The sequence below is a fragment of the Muntiacus reevesi genome, chromosome 1, assembly GCF_963930625.1.
Source record: "Muntiacus reevesi chromosome 1, mMunRee1.1, whole genome shotgun sequence".
Classification (NCBI taxonomy): Eukaryota; Metazoa; Chordata; class Mammalia; order Artiodactyla; family Cervidae; genus Muntiacus; species Muntiacus reevesi.
Window position 1 is genome coordinate 228279921 of NC_089249.1, and position 21384 is coordinate 228301304.

The 21384-nt window shown below is 40.0% G+C and overlaps 1 protein-coding gene across 7 annotated transcripts in view; it reads right to left on the minus strand.

Moving 5' to 3' along the window:
- The window catches only part of SIL1 (SIL1 nucleotide exchange factor), a 235297-nt gene that overhangs the window by 104057 nt on the left and 109856 nt on the right, over nucleotides 1–21384 (minus strand). For all 7 annotated transcript variants that reach the window (XM_065918651.1, XM_065918652.1, XM_065918649.1 and 4 more), the window contains exon 4: nucleotides 2628–2748. In XM_065918651.1, coding sequence (XP_065774723.1) covers nucleotides 2628–2748 — 121 coding nt within the window. The remainder of the gene's footprint in view (nucleotides 1–2627; nucleotides 2749–21384) is intronic.

Genomic DNA, 21384 nt, shown 5'->3' on the forward strand with positions numbered 1-21384 from the left:
TTTCAAAGGAGAAAAGTAAAGAGGCAGGAGTAGGAATGAATATTCTTCTCTCACGGTGTCTCTACTATAGACCACATAGATGGCTCTGCTTTCTAGTCTAAAAAGACAGGAGCAACAGGTGAAGCAATAAGTGCTCCTACTGATGATCTATGGCCAGTTATTGGAGAAGTTACTTTCCATAGTATTAAAACCAACAAATATTAACAAAATAGCACCAAATTAACCAAGTTCCTAACTCAATAGTCTTAAACCAGGGGAAAAATAGGTTTCTTTTTCAAAAATAAGACTTGGCTTAGATGTGAGAAAAGACTTTCTAAGTACTTTGAGACACTTTCCCTAAGTACTTTGAGACACTGAAAGATGTACATGCATTCTAGAAATGGAGGGATATTGACAGGGGTCACAACAATGACATTTGATTCTTTCTTTAATGGTTCTGAGAAAGTAATCATCATATAACCTGTGTTACTCCAGGTACATGCCTATCTTGAGAGGCAGGGAAAAATAAAGATCTAACCCAGTTTGAGGTGACTATAAGGAGGACAAATAGCTCCTTATTTTACAGATCATAATACAAAGTTGAATTTTTTGACAGTGAAAAATGCCCAAATCTGAATAAGCTATTCTATGATCTTGTAAGTGCCACATGGACAGGATGGATGACCTTTTGCCAGGTCCCCTTCTGCCTCATCTCTAACTTCAAAATATTGCTAAAATAATAAAAATCCAAGGATGAGTAACACTAACATTGCTCAATCCATGACTGATTCCCAATACTTACATGAACAGGCAACTCTCAGAAATATTAAGGGACTGGTTACAGACCATCACAAGAAAGTAAATATTGCGATAAAGTAACTTACATCAATTTTTTGGTGCACAGAAGATATGTTTACACTATACTGTAGTCTATAAAGTGTGCAACAGCATTATGTCTAAAAAAAAAAGTTTATACCTTAATTTAAAAATACATGACAAGAAAAAAATACATGACAAAAACAATACAAACCAAAAAACCAATTACAATAGTTACATCAAAGAACTAATCACAGATCACCATAACAAATATAACATTAATGAAAAAGTTTGAAATATATTGTAAGAATTACCAAAATGTGACACAAAGACATGAAGTGAGCAAATGCTGTTGGAAAATGGTAGCAACAGACTTGCTCAACATAGGGTTACCATAAATCTTCAATTTGTGAAAAATGAAGTATCTGAGAAGTACAACAAACTGAGGCGCAATAAAATGAGACATGGCCATATTAGAACAGGGACAGGAAACTATTTGTAATAAACAGATAATATTGTGGGCCTTATGGGACGATTTTCCCAACTACTCAACTCCGTCAGTGCAGCAGGAAATCAGTCATGGACAATACATAAATGAATGAACATGGTTATACTCCAATAAAACTTTAATTATGGACGCTGAAATTCGAATTTCACATAATTTTATTCAGTCATGAAACACCTTTTTTTCCAACCATAAAAAACCATTAACCACCACATAACTTGTGGGTCATACAAAAACAGGCAGTAGTCCCAATATTTTGCCGCAGGCCATAATTTACTGGTCCTTTTGTTAGAAACTTTATGGTTGATATTTATACTGACCTTTCAAACTGCACAATTCCAAAAGCCCCTATAACCCCATGCCTCAGCCTCTTTCTCCCTTACACAGGAAATAGCAAGCAAAGAAAACTTGGTAAGTCAAAAAGAAAAAAGGAAAAAAAAAAAAACAGAAAAATAAAGACTATGAATTGCCCAAAAGTAAATCACCCAAACTGATTATTAAAAAATAGGCAATTCTTACCACTGAAGAACTTTTATACTATAAGAAAGCCTGTTTTAATATGGAGTAACAAGACAAAAAATTACTATGAATTAAAGACTAAAATGCAATTTTATTGTCCACCAAGGAAGTGTTACTGCAAAGCAGAAGGCCTAACAGGCCTGTTTTAATGAATAGATGACTCATCTGTAATCAGCACATTAACTGTTGGGATTCAAATGGGTGCTCTTAAAGTACTGGGAAAAAAGACTTCATTTTTAAAGCAGGTTAAGCATTCCCCTACAGCCTTTTTTAAAAGGCAAACTATTTCTTTCCAAAGACCATAGAAGTAAACATCTATAAAACTCTGAAATATTTATCACAAATTCTAAGCTATTAAATTTCAAAAATTTTAAACCCACATGTATTTGGGCAAGAAATAATACATTAAATGGAACTGATGAACCTACCTGCATGGCAGGGCTAGAGACACAGATGTAAAGAATGGTCACAGGGTGGGAAGGAGAGGGTGGGACGAAGTGAGAGAGTAGCACTGACATATGTACATGACCACGTATAAAACAGACAACTAGTGGGAAGCTGCTGTACAGCACGGGGAACTCGGCTAGGTGCTCTGTGACGACCCAGAGGGATGGGATGGGGGTGGAGGGTGAGTGGGAGGCTCAAGAAGGAGAGTCAAGCAGATGTACAGCAGAAACTAATAACACTGTAAAGCAATTATACTCCAATTTAAAAATTAATTTTAAAAAAGGAACAATACATTGTCATTACTCTCAGCATTATAGGGTCAATGCTGTCAGTCTCCCAGTCCCCAGGCTTGACACTGTACCTTTTGCCTTTTTTCGACCCTTTCAAATTGGTTTGAAACTTGTCCTCATCTTGGAGTTTCACTTCCCTTGCCCCAGTCTGGAGATTCAGTCGCACATGGGATCCTGCAGGAACAGCCTGACCTAAAAGTCAAGAAGACAGAGAAGGCTTATGAGGTATATGGTACTTGGAGGGACACTGCAACATGAAAAATTCCTTCAAGTGAAGCATACAGCACAAGTTCTCTTGGAATGATCAGGTAAATCCTAAGCATAAAAGAGCAATGATGTAACAAGAATTCAAGTTTTCTCAATTCTGGCAAGATGATAGTGAACTACAAGCTACACCAACCATCGTGCCTCCATCAGAGAACCAAAAAGCCAAGGAATCACCAGGCCAAGACAACTGTTTTCTGTTCCTGCCATTACACTTCAGCAGGGAGTTTCTTTACCTGTGACTAAAAATTAAAAGCCAAGTTGAGTACATAAGTGTATGTGCATAATGATCCACTTCTAACCTCAAATCCATTCATAAGGCTTCAAGAATCTTTTTTAAAAGGTATGTTCAAGTAGAATGGGAAAACCTTTCTCTGCAGAGGCTCCCTGAGTAAGGTTAAGTCAGGAGTTAAATGAGGCAAGAAGTGAGACCCAGACTGGGGAAAAAGTGAATCCCAAATAGATGGAGTCCTTCATGCAAAGACTCAGACACAGAAACTAACAGGATGTATTCAAGAGGCAAGGAACAGAAGAGGCCAGAAGAACAGGAAGGACTGTGGAGGCTGATATCTTGAAGCACTACTTGAAGCCCAGTTTGGGGTAGGAAAATAAAAGTAATGGCTGAGGAAGTTGGTTCTTCAAAAAGAGGAGGCCAAATCCTGGGAAAAACAACAAAAAACTGATAACTTTTATTCTATTCCTATGATCATGGGCTAAGAGGTAACTTCTTTAGCATTAATCCCATCTCTAAGGGAGTTCCCTGGTGGTCTAGCAGTAAGGATTTGGTGCTTTCACTGCTGTGGTCCCAGGTTCAACCCCTGGCCTGTGATTGAGATCCCAAAGCCATGCATGACAAACAAACAAACAAAAATCCCATCTCCAAATGTATGAAGCTAAGCAAATCATCCTTGATATTCTCTCTACTCTACATCTCCCATATCCAATTAATCTCCCAAATCTGATGCTTTTCCTGCCATGTCTCTCTTGAATTTACATCCTTCTCTCTGTCCTCCCCACCACTGCCCGTAGAACCATCACCATCTCTCTTCCAGACACTGCCAAAGCTTTCCAACTGCCCTCTACTAACTACAATTACCTCCTAATCAAACTACTCTTTACAATGAATGATTTTTTTTTTCCCAAAATACAAATCTGAAGATGTCATTCCCTGACCTCAAACCTTTTAGTGGCTTCCTACTGTTCTTAAGGATGAAAATCCTCACAGTGGTCAATGAGGCCCTTTTTAGTATCTAGCCACTGCCTGCCTCTTCAAACCTGTCCACTCCTCATTCCCCATGCTCTAGCCCACAATGGCCTTTTTCCATTCCATGAAAGGAACCATGCTTCCTCCTACCACAGGGCATTTCACCTGCTGTTCCCTTCACCCAGAACACTCCATCCAACCCCAGCCTCCATCTCTTCATTCTTCCAATCCCAGCTGAGAAGCTGAGAGGCATCCTCTATTTCCCCAGGCCAGATCTGGCTGCCCCCCAAAGGCTTTCACAACACCATGACCATTTTTCTTTTTCTTTTTTTTGACCACACTTGACAGATCTTAGTTCTTACACAGTTTGAGGGAGCTTAGTTCTCCCACCAGGGATTAAACCCAGGGCTACAGCATTGAAACCACTGAGTCCTAACTATTGGACCACCAGGGAACTCCTTACCATGACCCCTTTACTCAATCACACTTACCACAATCAATAGTTATATCTTAAGTTTTTTATTTATCTGGCTAGTAAAAATGCTCACAATTTTATTCTCAGGGTCTATCACATATCCAAGCATATGGTAAATCCTCAATAATTATTTGTTAAGTGAAAAATTAAAAATGGAAGTGAGAAAATCCTAGTGTTATCTAGTAGTATGAGGAAATGACAACAAAGATTTTCACTAGGGCAAGTAGATTCATAATTATCAGTAGTCATGTTGATAGCTATTTTTAGGACTAATTTATACTAATACCAGTAATAATAATATCTTGAATTTTCAGACTTTTGATCAAAATTAGAAATAAGAGAAAAAGTACATGACTTTAAAAGCTCAAGAAAATAACAAGTTAGACTGTGCTAAACTGGCCAAGGAAGAGATTAGGATCTCATGTGAATCAATTTATTTTATTTAGGGAAAATTCCAAAATTACTCCCTTCACATAAGCCACCACAGGGGGCAAGAGCAACCACAATAACATTAACTTAAAATATGGGTTACGCTCATTTAAAATACATGAAACCAGCCACGGCAACAGCGGCAGAAGCAACAGAAAACACAGTATTTCAAATGTTTCCAGCCCACTGGGAAAAAGGCCAAGTTAAAGAGAAAGTGTGATCTGACCTGCTTCCTTCTAGGGCCTCTGTGAAGGGAGCAGAATACTGGAGAAGAACAGAGCAGAGGTAAAAAGTCACCAGATACACTTAAGGACTGGGAGGTAGAAGAGAAGGGGATAATCGGAAAATAAGACAGGAATCCAGAAAGGCAAAAAGACCTGCAAAGCCTGCAGTGTCTGTTTCCCTAATACTGGCTCCCTGAGGGGAAAAAATATGAGTGGTAGATTGTATCATTATCACCAGTTCTGTTCCATCCATCCCCTGTGCTGTGTGACGTCACAGTCCCTCCTACTAGTTGGTGTAGTTTCTCACCCTTTGACTTTGGACTTGGCCTGTGACATGCTTTAGTCAGCAGGATGTTAGCAAATGTGCCACAGAGGTTTGAAACGTGTTTGTGTGTTTGGCTTGTCTCGGAATTGTGTATCACTGTGAGAAGAACATGCTCTACAAGCATTCTGATCCAAGAGGGATGAGAGACCCTTGGAGCAGACCTGGACCCAAATTGCAGACTGGAGCTGAGCCCAACCATGGTCAGCCGAGCCTAGCCCATCTGCAGACATGTGAGCAAGAATAAATGACTGGATATCTTTTTAAAACCTTTTACTTTGAATTACTTTTAAACTTACACAGAACTTATAAGAACAATACAGAGAGTTTCCATACATCACTCACATGACTTTTCCCAATGTTAATATCTTACCTAGCCATAGATAACTACTGGGAAAATAATACTAGTAACCAAACTAAAGATCATTTTCAAACCTTAACAGTGTTTCCACTAAGGTCCTCTTTTGTTCTATGATCCTATATGGCCCATGGTTGTTAATTCTCCCTAATTTCCTGCACTTTCCAACAGTTGCTCAGTCTTCCCTTTGTCTTTCATGACCCTGACATCCTCAAGAAATACTAATCAGTTATTCAGGATTGTTTGGGTTTTGTCATGATTAAACTCAAATCATGCCACCTTGACAGAAACACCAGAGAAATTACATCATGCTTTTCCCAACACACCATATCAAAGGATTCATGTTGTCAACATGTCTTATACTGGTGATACCGGTCTTGATCAACTAACAAAAGCCATGTCTACTGAGCTTTTCCATTGTGTTAAACAAAAATCATGGCAAATTGTGAAAAATAGTTTGTTTGGCAGTTCCTCAAAATGTTAGACAGAGAGTTACCCTATGAACCAAGCAACTCTGCACTTAGGTGTATACACAAAAGAACTAAAAAAATATGTTCACACAAAAACTTGTACATGAATGTTCATTGCAGCATTATTTATAATAGCCAAAATGTGGCAAAACAACCCAAATGTCCATCAAATCTAAGGAATGAACAAACAAAATGCAATCTAGCCATTCAGAAGAACACTATTCATCCACTTAAAGGAATGAAATACTTTAAATCATTACGCTGTATCTCAATAAAACTGGAATAAAGAAGTAAATCAATAAACTACACAATAAATAAAAAAGGAATAAAATACTAATATATACTAGAACACGGATGAACGTTGAATGCATTACACTAAGTGAAAGAAGACACAGAAAGCCATGTCATCATATGACTCCTTTCACATGAAAGGTGCTGAAGAGAAAAATCATTAGACACAGGAAACTAATGGTTGTCAGGGGCTAGAGGAAGGGAGAAATGGGGAATGACCGCTCATAAGAATTATTTCTTTTGGAGGGGATGAAAATGTGGTGATGGTTGCATGATACTGTGTGTATACTAAAAACCCCTGAATTGTTTAGAGAAAATCATGGGGGAAGCACTCTGAGATTATACAAATCCCCTTTTTCCTCAAACCTTTGCACACAATTAAGGGGATCCACTTGCATCAATTATCACTGTGGTGATGGTGTATGAGCAATTCTTTTTGTAACTAAAATTTTTCATAATTATATTTACTTTTGATTGATGATTGTTTTACACTACTGGTATGATTCCTATCATACATAACCATGAATTAACCATACCTGTACATATGTCCCCTCCCTCTTGAATCTCCCTCCCACCTCCCACCCTTTCCCACTCCTCTAGGTTATTACAGAGTCCCAGTTAATAGCAATTTTCTACTCACTTCCTTACACATTTATGAATTGAAATTTCACTATATGGAAAAACCGTCATTTCTCCATATACTTAATTATTTATCTAATCAATATGTTCTCATAGATATTTTATTCTATGAGTTATAGTCCAATATTATCATTATTTTGTTGCTCAAATTATTTCAGTTTTGGCAACTAGGAGTTTCTTCAGGTTAACTCTTGCGTTCCTTTGATAAGTTCCTTTAGTCTGTCATTTTCTTTTTTCAAGTATTTCCTTACTTTCTGGCTCCACAAGAAGCTTCAAGTTTATCTTAAACTTTCCTTTCCCCAGCCTTTGAATCAACATTTTTCAAGGAGTTCTAGTTTTTTTTATTGAAGAACAGTGTTTAGAACCCACTATCTGCATAATACGTTGCCAACAAAGGTCCGTCTAGTCAAGGCTATGGTTTTTCCAGTAGTCATGTATGGATGTGAGAGCTGGACTGTAAAGAAAGCTGACCACCGAAGAATTGATGCTTTTGAACTATGGTGTTGGAGAAGACTCTTCAGAGTTCCTTGGACTGCAGGGAGATCCAACCAATCCATCCTAAAGGAGATCAGTCCTGGGTATTCATTGGAAGGACTGATGGTAAAGCTGAAACTCCAATACTTTGGCCACCTGATGAGAAGAACTGACTCATTGGAAAAGACCCTGATGCTGGAAAAGATTGAGGGCAGGAGGAGAAGGGAACGACAGAGGATGAGATGGTTGGATGGCATCACCGACTCAATGGACATGAGTTTGGGTAAACTCCAGGAGTTGGTGATGGACAGGGAGGCCTGGCGTTCTACAGACCATGAGGTCACAAAGAGTCGGACACAACTGAGCGACTGAACTGAACTGATCTGCATAACAGGTGTGCTCATTACCACTAGATTGTCATTGCTTCTGGGCTCTGTCTTTGAATCAGAGATAAGAAATTTATGTATGTGTATACACATCTATGTTTCTATATCTATTTTTCTGTGTACCTATTAAAAAGTGGGCTTCCCTGATGGCTCAGCAGTAAAGAATCCACCTGCAATGCAGGAGACGAGGGTTTGATCCCTGGGTTGGGAAGATCCCCTGAAGAAGGAAATGGCAACCTACTCCAGTATTCTTGCCTGGAAAATTCCCTGGACAGAGAGCCTGGTGGGTTACAGTTCACGGGGTTGCAGAAGACTCGGACACAACTTGGCAGCACAACTATTAAAAAGCACAAGCTTATACTGATACCTCAGAGGAGACTGTGCGCATTCAGGGTGATATGGCCATAGACCATAGTGATACCTGAGATTTCAATCAACACTACAGGATTCGTTTGTCTCACACCCCCCCCCCCTTCCTTATTTGCAACTTCTTTCTCCAACAGTAAGAAAACTAGCTCTTTTTATCTGCAATGTTTTTTTTACTGTTCAATCCTAGTATACATACAAAGTAGTTTCAAAATTGCTAACCATACCACTGTCAGAAACACATTTACCAAACTAGATTACAGCATTTACACACGGTTCCTTTGTCTTTAGTTTTACAGTAGCTAGTCAAGGTATCATCTCACAAGGCCGCTTAGTTTAGTTCCATTCTCCCCTACCCAAGTCAGTATGATTATGTTGTCAATTTGTAATACTTGGTTCATTTGTTAGTGCCTGTATTCTATTTTGTTGTTCCCATTCCTCCACATCCTGGCTGGTTTAATTTTTTATTCTGGGGCATCTGAAGGGTATGTGAGCTATTACTACAGTTCTAAGAGAGCAATACAAAAAGAAATTACTATCATTTTAAAGCTGAGTTCTGAAGTGGTTTGTTTATTGTCACAATTCATTCCAATGGTCCTGAAACAAGGAATTTAAAAGTGTCCAATATAAAGAGGGGTCCTTTTTTCTGAAATTATATCATTTCTATCTTTTTAGTGTTAAAACATCCTTTTATAAAATGAGATAACGATGATGATGGATGACAGTGGGTTGTTTCTATGTTAAGGTCCTTAACTCAGAAAAGTAAAAAAGCTGGCCTTTGGTCCCCAGAATTTTCTTTTAAAGTTTTCTGGTTCATGAAATACCATAGTCTGGAAACTACTCATCTATTCTACCAATGTTCCCTAGGACATTTGAGAATTATTCCCACTGTACGCTTTAAATGAGTGAATTTTATGATATATAAATTTTATCTCAATAAAGTTGTTTCGAAATTTCATTTCTTTGGATAAAGCACTACTTCTTTTGAATCCCGGAACAGTAATTAGACTATCAAATATAGTCCAAGGTGACAGCAAGTATTACTAGAGGCCAAGAAAAAGCTAAGTTCAAAGCCAAAACACAAACCCAGAAGGACAGTTCTGGGTAGGGTAGGAAAAAGAAAATGAGCCTAGAAAGCCTGAAGCCATCAAATACCCGGGCAAGAGGAATACTGGCAGAAGGGCAAGTAAGAAATATTGATCCGAGATGTACAAGTTAACGCAAATGCCCATGGGACACAAGTAAGTGAGAGAGATCAGTGAGGAAGGCCATCTATAAGACAATAGGGAATGGTGAGTGCTGAAGAAAAAATGCCCTTTCTAAAAGCATTCAAATTTTTAAATATAAAAGCCAAACAAAACATACCTATATTTGGAATTCAGCCTACAACCAATTTGCGACTACTGGAAAAGAAGCTTCACCTATTGACAAATCTTACCTGACTCAGTATTTGTTCCCACTCACCTAACTGCCCAGTATTTAGAAACTTAGCTTTCCTGGGCTCAGAGTGGCAGTGTCCTCCTTGGGTAGTACCCACAGGAGCCCTCTGTATAGTCTGACTGCCCTGCTTCAGGGAAGCCAGGGCCAGCTGAGAAGGATGCGACAGTGTCCTGGTTTCTGCAATGACATCAGATGCCTAAGAGTAACATGTCTTTGGGGGGCATAAGAGGTATGGGATGTCCTCTGTGGGCGTCGACCTGGAAACATCCCCCTCCAGGGACCCCTGGGCTCTTTCAAGTTAAACATGGATACAACGGCAGAAAAATCTAGGGCTGCTCCAGCCTGGCCTGCTTGGATGAGAACTGGCCATCGACCATGAGCACTGGAACTCTGCTACCCACTTGGCTATTTCTTTGAGAGCCAGTAAAATCAGCCAAATTCCTTTTTCTTTCTGAATCTTCATGACCTTGTGTGTCAAATGACAAGAATCTATTGTGCTTGCTTTCACTAATGTGTTAGATTGTTGTGAAGAATAAATGAGAAAACACTGTGTCAGAGCTCAGAAGAAGTTATAAGCGCTTCAGGAAACACAGCCCCAAAAAGGTAAATGTCAACCAGGATGAAGCAAAGACATTTTATTTATCAAGTCCTGTAGGTATGTATGTGTTAACAAGAGTGAAAATTTCCAATTATGCCGAGTTTCTGAAGGGCAGGGACCAATTACTTGTGTCCAGCACAAGCTCAACTCTAGGCACACAGTAGGCCATCAGAAAGGTCAGCTTGAATGCCAGCCCCCTGGCCCCCACTTCCAAGACCAGAATTAAGAGAAGGAATACAGGACGGGAAGCAATGCCACTCACCTCCAAGCTCCTAACCAGGGCGAGACAGAGCTGAGACTTCATAAGCCTGGTTGCCATGACTACCACAGCCCTCTCCTCCTGCTTTTTTATTCAAAAACCCCAAACAAGTCCTGGCAAGATCCTGGCTTCACACAAATGAGCATCTATCCTGTCTCCAAGGCAGGACTTGAACTGAACCAGTAACAACAACAAAAAAATGTGCACAAACCTCTCTAGGGTGCTGAACCCTGAACCAACGTTAAATGTTTTTTGAAGGGAAACACAAATGGAGATCTTTTTTGTAAGCAGCAAAACACAGAGTGAAGCAGTCTGTCTTGTCATTACATTCATGCATTTCCTAAAAGGACTTAACAATGGCAAAATAAGAAAAAATAAAAATATTCTCCAAAGTTTTTTTTTTTAACTCTGCCACAGAATCTACAATCTGGGCAGAGCCTTAGAACAGTTCTCTGGAAGGGCTTTCAAGCAAGGGTGGAAATCCATCACCTGCACTAAAGTCCTTCAGATCAGAAGACTCCACAGTCTTCCTCTGGGAATAGCTATCCTGATAGCTCCCACCACATTCCAGAACTACCCTCCAAAATTTTATCTGCTGTGATCTAAGCAATGTCTCCTTTCCAGTTCCAAGAAGAGACAACAGCTGTTCACAAATCTCTCCCCACGAATTCACAACAGCAGTGCTCTTCAAGTATAAGGACTAGCCGTGCTACTTAGAGGATTTCCTGTGTTTCAGCTGGAGAGGTACTCTGAACAGCCATCAGGACAAAGGCTCAAAGTAACCATATCTAGGACACAGTGAGTCTCTGTCCACGACTGGTTGGTCAACAAGCATATACTGAGAATTAGGCAAGAGCCTGCCTGCTCTATTCTAGGGATTCCATCACAGCTTACTGTGCATCCACTGAAGAAAGCCACCTGCAGTGTTGGGCACTGGGAAGGATACCACATCAACAAGACCAATGGCTGCCATTGAGGAATATGCAAGGAGATCCAACCAGTCCATCCTGGAGGAGACCGGTCCTGGGTGTTCATTGGAAGGACTGATGTTGAAGCTGAAACTCCAATACTTTGGCCACCTGATGCGAAGAGCTGACTCATTTGAAAAGACCCTGATGCTGGGAAAGATTGGGGGCAGGAGAAGAAGGGGACGACAGAGGATGAGATGGTTGGATGGCATCACCGACTCAGTGGACATGAGTTTGGGTAGTCTCCGGGAATTGGTGATGGACAGGGAGGCCTGGCGTGCTGCAGTTCATGGGGTCACAAAGAGTTGGACACGACTGAGCAACTGAACTGAACTGAACTGAGGAATATGAAATAAACGAGGAAGAGGAGTAACAACATTCAGAGTCCCAGTTTTCTGGCAAGCAAAGAAATGGGCATATTCAGGGGGCAATGAGTAACTCCTTCTGAAACTCAGCATATAACAGAAAGATAAGAAGTAAGGAGATTGGTTAGAAAGATATTATACTTGACCTAATCAGATACAATCAAGCCTGAACAAGAGGAATGGGTGGGGAATGGGAAGAATGAGACAGCAGTAAGGGATGACAGTATTTTGACCAGAAAAACAAAGAATTCTTCTGACAGTGGTCAGTCCTCCTTCCTTCAAAAGCACCAGACCTTAAAGCATGTACAGTGCCTCCTTCCACTAGGCCAGGAGACCAGTCAGAGCCCCACAGTTTAGTGAATCCAGGGATAAAGGAGAACAGGGTAAAGAACAAAAGAAACAGAGGGATACTTTCACCCAGAAATCCAAGATGGGCATCCCACACCTGTTTCCTAGCCCACTGGTTTCCTCTGTTCCCCTTTCACCTCTACCCTTAACACATTTCATGTTCCTCTATAGCTTAGAAGACCCAGTGAGACTAACAGATAAAGCACAGCCCTTTAATCAGAGCACTTGAGCTTTTACATCCATGGGAACTGGTTTTTAATAATCCTATTGATTGCTAGAGTCTACTAGTTACTGTCATTTCTTTTTTTAGAGAGATATTTCCCACTGAGGCATCCCAGGGAGCTCAGTAGTGAAGAATCCACCTGCCAATGCAGGAGATGTGATTCTATCCCTGGGTCAGAAAGATCCCCTGGAGTAAGAAATGACAACCACTTCAGCATTCTTGCCTGGAAAATTCCATGAACAGAGGAGACTCTCAGACTATAGTCCATTAGGGTAGCAAAAGAGGTGGACAAGACATGACTGAGCATGCATGCTTATTCCCCACCTATTCTCTCAAACCTAAAAACTCTTGAATATATACAGATTTCACATTTTCAATTGTGCATATGTGTATGCATATCTGTTGGGGATAAGGAGACTGGGTAAAGACTCAAGAAAATTGGAAGAAGAAAGGAACCATTAAGAAACCAAAGACCAGGCAGTTGGAAACAAACCACAAATAAAATAAACAGCAAAGCTACAGTTCTTCCAGCTCTCCAATCCCACCACTTAGAAATTACTGAGTCAAATGAAAACATATTTTAAAAGTCTCACTGCAATTGAAGTTAACTGTGAGATACTGACAATGAGCTTCATTTAATAATGAGGAGGGGAAAAACAGCAATTGAGAGTGAAGAAGTTAAATGCACCCTTTTCCCAGAGGTCAGGGACTGTAATTCCACTACAGTTCATTTTTTGGAGAAGACTCTTGGGGATTCCAGAATGCCTGCATTTCCCACCCAGGCACAATTTCATTAGCAGCTCATTAGCAAGAGTGGCAACCATTTCTGACTCTTGTTTTTCATAATATTTATTGGTTAATTGACACTTTGAACGCAAGCTGACTAAGGACCAAACGAAAGTGCTAAAACCATTCATTAGTCAAATTTAAAACACAAAGATTGTATTCTAAACACACCCTTTGTTCTCATTTATTTTCCACAAACAGAAGTCATAATTTAATAAGGGGGCTAAGAAGCAAAGTGTCAAGATACTTCGCTTTAACTTTTAATCTTTTTTTTCCTACCTCATCAGTCCCCAGGGATCCTGACATCATAATTGGCTCTGTTTGTTCTCTTCAACAACACCTGTTACCTCCACAGTCAAACATGGTTGTGTGAATAATTTCAAAACAGTACCAGCTACTCCTGACCTCTACAATTTCCTCAGTGTCTACTGCAAAAGCCCCCCAATTTGGATTCTCCCTGCAGTGGAAAGAGAGCAAATCCATAGGTATGAGGGGAGCAAAATTCCTAGAGCTAAGTTTCTCTCTAGATCAGTTCTTAAGGACGGGACTCCCTTCCTTTTTGAGGAAAAGGAACAGAATGTAAAGGAGAAGGTGAAAAGATGCAGATGGAGCAATGGATACAGTGTAGAGAAGGGAGTCAAAGAAACACCTGGTCCCTAGTCCTTGCCGCTGCATTATGAGAGGGCTCCCCTTAAATGTAGGCAAGTTGAACAACAAAATGAGGTTAGTTACCGGAGCCTTTTACCTAGCAAAATGTAATAACAATCAAAATTTGTTGCCTCTCAGCTTAAAGTTTTGGATCATGCATATGTGCTGTGTTTGTTTTCTTCATCTGCATTGCTAGTTTCACCAGAAGGAGCTACAGCCTCTAGCACCTGGGTTACCTGGGCAGTTATCCAGTACAGAAGTAGAGGGCATAGGCCAAGGAAGACCCAGATTCCAGGTCCAGGTCCACCACTTAATAGCTTTAAGATCTTGGGACAATAAGCTTTGTGGCCCATGTATAGAATGGGGCTCCAAGTACTCACTTCAGAGAGTTCACAGAGTTCACTATGAGGAGTAAGAGATAAAGTAAGCGGGATGCTTAGAGCTGACTCCAGAGAACTCTCAATAATGGTGTTTACAGACTCGTGTCTCTCTGTGATTTGTCCCAGCTATGGGACAGGGACCATTACAGACGGTTAGAGTGAGTGTTAACAGGCTCTCAGTATGTATCTGACTGAATTTTGTAGGAGATAAGTAAGTACATGATTTTTGTAGAATTTTCAGGTCAGAGTGAAGCCAGTTCAGTAACAATGAAGGCTTCAAGGGCATACAAATTTAGAGGGCAGGTGGTTAAACCAGGCCTCTACCACACTGAAAACACACACTACAGCATTCCTTGGCTGGGGCCAGCCGTAGGTCAACCAAACCCATTTAAGATGGAGCAGTTTCAGGTCTCCCTGGTGGTCTAGTGGTTAGGAATCCGCTTGCCAATGGAGGCAACACCAAGGAGTTCAATCCTTGGTTGGGGAAGAACCCACATCCCAAGGAACAACTAAGACCATGTGCCAGAACTACCAAGCCAGTGCTCCAGAGCCTGTGAGCCTCGACTACTGAGCCTGTGTGCTGCAACTACTGAAGTCCGAGCACCTAGAGCCCATGCCCTGCAACAAGAGACGCCACCGCAATAAGTCCATGCACAGCAACGAGAAGTAATCCCCACTCGCCACAACCAGGGAAAGCCTGTGCACAGCAACAAAGACCCAGTGTAGCCAAAAATAAATAAATACATTTTTTAAAAAGATGGAGCAGTCTCTATCTATACCATTCCCCAAGTCAGAATAGAAATGAGAAGCCATATCCATAAGTATAACTTAAGCAAATGTGGGAGGGATTTAAATGAGAAAAACTGCCCAGCCAGCAACAAGGGAAAGGGTTTCTGGCTTCCCGATAAACTTAAGTCAAACACAGGTTGAAGCCAGTTCTGTAACAATGCACCATCAGGCTTATAAAAGCAGGTGCCCTGCTCTAGCTTCATGTTCCTTGGGGGATCGTGCTTGCAAGTGCCCATCCAAGCATGGGTGAGGACGTTTGGATGTTCCAGGCCACTGGGCACGAGGTTGGTGCTTCGGCAAACCTGCTGATGTGCACACTTCTGACAAGCAGCCTGCTTCATATTTCTAACCCATCACAACAGCTGGTGCTGCCCCCAGCTGTGCCTCCCCACAAAGCTCCCAATCCTGAGCACTTAAACTCCACAACTGTCACTTGACTATATGCACTCTACCTGCCACACACTCTCAAGTCCCCTACAAGTACCCAGGCAGTGCCTGGAAGTTCTGGCCTTGGTGCTTACTACCATTCAAGAGTGCATTCACTCCCTATTGAGATTCTGGTGTGGATCCCTTTTGAAAGAAGTCACCTCACAAAAAGCCATCTCCAACACACCCTCTTTTCCCTGCCATTTTAAATTTATGAGAGAAGGCAAGCCCTTCACAACTCCAGGGTCACCAGCACCACGAGCTAGAGATCATGAGACCTAGTCTCCACTGGAAAGATACAAGATCCTTCCTTGGGCCATGCCTCCTGCCACTACAGGCAGGAGGCGCATCCCTGAGGAAACTCTGTTGGCACTGCCCTTCTTAAAAACCTTCAGTGGTTCTTTGCTACCCTCGCAAGTACCAATAGCCCAGCTGGTGTTCAAGGTCACCCTAATACAGCAAAGTCCCTGCCTGACACTCTCTGCATTATCTCCCCTCACCCACAAACACCCCGTTCTCTGGCCAAACTCACCCACACCTTCTCTGGTCCTTGATACTGCCCTTTACTTGCTTTTTCTCTGTTGGATTTAAATCCATTTTTAAAGGTCTAGCTCAAACAATGCTATGCAACTTGATACATTGTTTTCCCTCCCTTTCAACCTTGAGTATCTTGCTTATTCCTGTCTAATGGCATGTCCTCTATTCATTTTTTCTTACTCATTTGGATTCTTTGATACTTATTCAACAGATATTTACTAACCACCTATAATCTGGTGGGTTTTAGGGAAATTAAGGATGAGACATGACCTCTCTACACTTAACGAAATCACTGGGCTAGTGAGGGAAACAAAAATGTAAAAACATGATATTTGACAAATTTCCCCCGGTAGGTTAAATTCCCCCTGAAGTCAGAACATCTTTATATTCCTACATTACTAAACAAGAGTGCCTGGTAGTAAATGTCCACTGTGTATATATTTCAAAACAAAAATAATTTAACTTTATGAGATGAAAAACAATGTCTTCTTTATGAAATGTGGGGAAAAGGGATGTACTGCTGCAAAGACAGTCTTTAACATGGGGTCATTGGAAAGTAAAATCTAGTAAATACAACACATATTTTTAAATGCATTTTAATTCCACAGTATCACTCCTCAACCCACAAGTTAAATGAGATAGAGGTACAAAGACTAAGAATTGCACAAAGAGGAACATCCCTGGCATTCCAGTGGTTAAGATTCTGTTTCCATTGCAGGGGGCCATGGGTTTGACCCCTGGTCAGGAAACCATGCTGCATGGCATGGTCAAAAAAAACAAAAAAAAAAGGATTGCACAAAAAGGAACAGAAAGCAAGAGCTCAAAACAGAATGAGAGATCTACACTGTTGGTAGGAATATAAGTTGGTACATGCACTGTGGAGAAGAGTGTACAGGCTCCTCAAAAAACTAAGACTAGAGTTTCCATATGATCCAGCAATCCCACTCCTGGACATATACTCAGATAAAACTATAATTCAAAAAGATTATTACCCTTATGTGCATAGCAGCACTATTCATAATAGCCAATACACAGAAGTAACCTGTATGTCCATCAACAGATAATGGATAAAAAGGATACACATACACACACACACCCATCCACATACATACAAGGGAATACTACTCAGCCATATAAAAGAATGAAATAATGTCATTTGCAGCAACATGGATGAAACTAGAGATTATCATACTAAATGAAGTCAGAAAGAAAAAGACAAATACCACAAGTCACTTATATGTGGAATCTAAAATACAATACAAATGAACTTATCTATGAAACAGAAATGGACCCACAGACAGAGTGAACAAACTTGTAGCTGCTGGTGGGGGAAGGGGGATGGAATGGGAGTCTAGAGTTAGCAGGTGCAAACTATTATATATAGAATGAATAAACAACAAGGTCCAACTGTATAGCACAAGGAACTATATTCAATATCCTGAGATAAATAATAGACAAGAATATGAAAAAGGATGTACACACAGGTATAACTGAATCACTTTGATGTATAGCAGAAATTAACATAACATTGTAAAGCAATTACACGTCAATAAAAAATTTTTCAAGAAAAACTTAATAACCAACAACAACAACAAAACAGAATGAGAAAGAAGTGCAGTTGAGCTCTTAACTGTTAGTAAACTACACTCATCAGAGTTCATTGTGGACTTCAGAGTATCATAACCTCTGATTACAGGCTTCAGTGGATGAATATTGGCCAAATCTCTACAACTGCTCTCTATCCCTAAACTTTCAAGTATTCCCAAGTCCACCAAACAGAAGCAAGAGAGATCTGATGGCTAGGAAGGCAACAATAAGAACTATGTTACCTGAGACCAGTTGGTGAAGACTATAAAACTGTATGTGAAATATTTAAGTATACAATTACATTTTTCTGAGATGGTTTATAGCTTTTACCAGTTTCCTAAAGAGGTCTGTAAATCTCTCTCCCAATACACATATAAACACGCATACCTTGGAGTGGCTATAGGCCAATACCTGGAAGGCTACACAGCAAGAGGCATTCTAATACACTGTAGGTAAAGATACAAATTTGTGCAATGCTTTTGGGCATCTGGCAACATCTACTAAAACTGCAACTGCTCATTTCATTTAACCCAGTGGATTCCACTTGTAGGAATGTATCCAATATAGACAGTAACCGAACTACACAATGATATATTGACAGAATGTTCATTATAGCATTTTAATAACCAAAGACAATGAGAAACAAAACAAAATGTCCATCAGTAAGGGATTTATTATACAATGCAGCTTATAGGAATACAATAGTCTCCAACAAGGAGGAGAATTATACTGACACTAAAAAGAGGACTGGGATTTCCTGGTAGCTCAGCTGGTAAGAGAATCTGCCTGCAATGCCCTGTTGGATCAGACGGTAAAGAGTCTGCCCACAATGCGGGAGATCGAGGTTCGATCCCTGGGTCGGGAAGATTCCCTGGAGAAGGAAATGGCAACCTACTCCAGTATTCTTGCCTGGAAAACTCCATGGACCGAGGTGCCTGGCAGGCTACAGACCATGGGGTTGCAGAGTCGGATACGACTGAGCAACTTCACTTTCACTTTCAAAAAGATGATTAAGACTATGCAAAAAGAACAAGCTACAAATTTCATCTCTCTTTTTAAAGAACATATATGTTTAATATGGCAGCAGCATAAGCTTTTAATCTATTCAAACCCTCACAATTAAAACAGACTCAGTGACTAGACAGCAAAACATTATTTGTTTTGCTACAGGCAATATTTATATCAAAATGAAGTAAAAAGACACCTACAAATTCCCAGACAGAAGTGAAGCAGATGAAGACAAATCACCAAATCTACATGGAATCAGTCTCTGTGGGGGAGGACACAGGAAACAACGGGTGTCCAACAAATTTGAAAAAGGAGAAGCCCAAAGTAGGTAGGTGAAGTGAAGGGAAGTTGCTTAGTCGTGTCTGACTCTTTGCAACCCCATGGACTGTAGCCTACCAGGCTCTTCAGTCCATGGGATTTTCCAGGCAAGAATACTGGAGTAGGTTGCCATTTCCTTCTCCAGGGGATCTTCCCGACCCAGGGATCGAACCCAGGTCTCCCGTATTGTAGGCATACACTTTACCGTCTGAGCTACCAGGGAAGCCCTAAGTAGGTAGGTAGTCAGTAGGTATTCACACACATACACACACCACACAACAGGCCAGTGGGAGAACAGCAGTTGAACCTAGGAGGGATTTTCCCCAGTCCAATAATAGGTAAGTACAAGAATCCTGGTGGTAAATACTCAGTGGCTAGAGCAATAGAGCTCTACTGAACTCTCAAATTTAATCAACCAATGCTCCCTATTAGAACAGCGATAAGTTAGGACAGAGACACTGAGAAGACACTTCTGGAAGAGACATCAAAAATTAAGCAGAACTGAAACAATAGCAAAAAAGGAAAGAGAAGGTCCAAATAAAAATGCTGAAAGGAAACAGAGCCAGGAACCCTCACAGAATAAACTGCCATGTTTTTAAATACGACAAGGAAACAGAAAAGGGGGCACTGTGAATTTTTTTTAAAAAGGTAATTAAAGCTATGCTTCTTTTCTAATAACTCAAGAAATCTAACTTCACATAAAAAATGACCTGAAAAAGAATAAGAAAGAAAAATAGAATTAGGAAAGGAATAACATCTCCATGGAATATAAAAACAAGCCACAAAAACGGGCCATGAAACTGCAACTTCCTCTTTCAAAAGGAGCTAAATACATGTTTTTGATTATACAATGTATTCAAGAATAAAAATAAGAAATGAGGTGCCAGAACTCAATGAAAGCTAGAAATAATAATCAAAGCAAAAAATGTCATAAAATAAGTAGAAGGTGAACGGGGAAAAACATGAAAAACCAAAAATGAGTGAAGAATAAAAGTAAAACTTATCAGAAACTGACAATAAAGATAGATAAAAAAAAGATCCAACATTAAAGAAGAAACCTCAAAACAGGAAAGAGAATACAAAAAACTGTAATTCAAAACAATTTCCCCTAAAACAAAAAAGTTTTAAAAAACTATGTATTAAAAGAGCATATTGATCAGGAATGCCCAACAGCAAACATAATGTAGTAAAATTAATGGATTTTAAAGGAAAAAAATCCTTAGGATATCTAAGCCCAAAATTAGATTCTTAATCAGTGTTTTTGCCAGCAAAGCCTACTCTGCCAGAAGAAAATAAGTTGATGTATTTAAGATACTCAAAGAAAAAAATGTAAACCAAAAAGTTTATGTCTACCAAAGCAGCTTCTGGATAGTCACTTTATATTTAAAACATAAAGACCACAGACAAACTTATCAATATCCAAGAACTCAAAGAATATTGTTTCAAGTAGATTCTGCCTGAAGAATCTACTAGAAAGCCCATTTTAGACAATCAAAATAACTATGAAGAGACACTGTCATTAAGACTGGAGTTAAGTATCTAATCAGTTCAGTTCAGTCGCTTGGCCGTGTCTGACTCTTTGTAACTCCATGGACTGCAGTACGTCAGGCTTCCCTGGCCATCACCAACTCCCGGAACTTACTCAAACTCATGTCCATCGAGTTGGTGATGCCATCTAAACATCTCAACCTTTGTCGTCCCCTTCTCCTCCCACAGGAGGAGGAAAAGTATCAAATATATGTATATAAAATTATTTGTAGAAATAAGACAAAATGAATGTTAAAATGAAGAAGTGGCTATATGCTCTGGCAATATAGAAACAGTACAGCTGTTCACAAATGATGAGCAAACACACACAAAAGAATGTTTTTAAACTTTTTTCAGTAATCCTAGCAGGGTGGTTGTACTGCCATTCTGAAACTGTATTATGTATAACATGACACAGGACAAATGAGTAACTATTATTCTAATTGTATAATATTCTATTCCAGAACCAGAATTCTTAGTAAAATAAGAGATACAGATATACCACCAAAAAGCTAAAAAAAAATCCTGTACTCCTGAATATGAGTATCTGTTTAAATGTATGACGTATATTATCATATATATTTCCTAGCTCTCGTCAACTGAAAGACCTGGAAACAATGACCAGTACAGTATCAGTGAGCAACCCTAGTGGCCAGAACATAGTCTTAAGACACCATTTCCTATTAAAAGAAACCAGGGCTTCCTGGAGCAATGGTTGA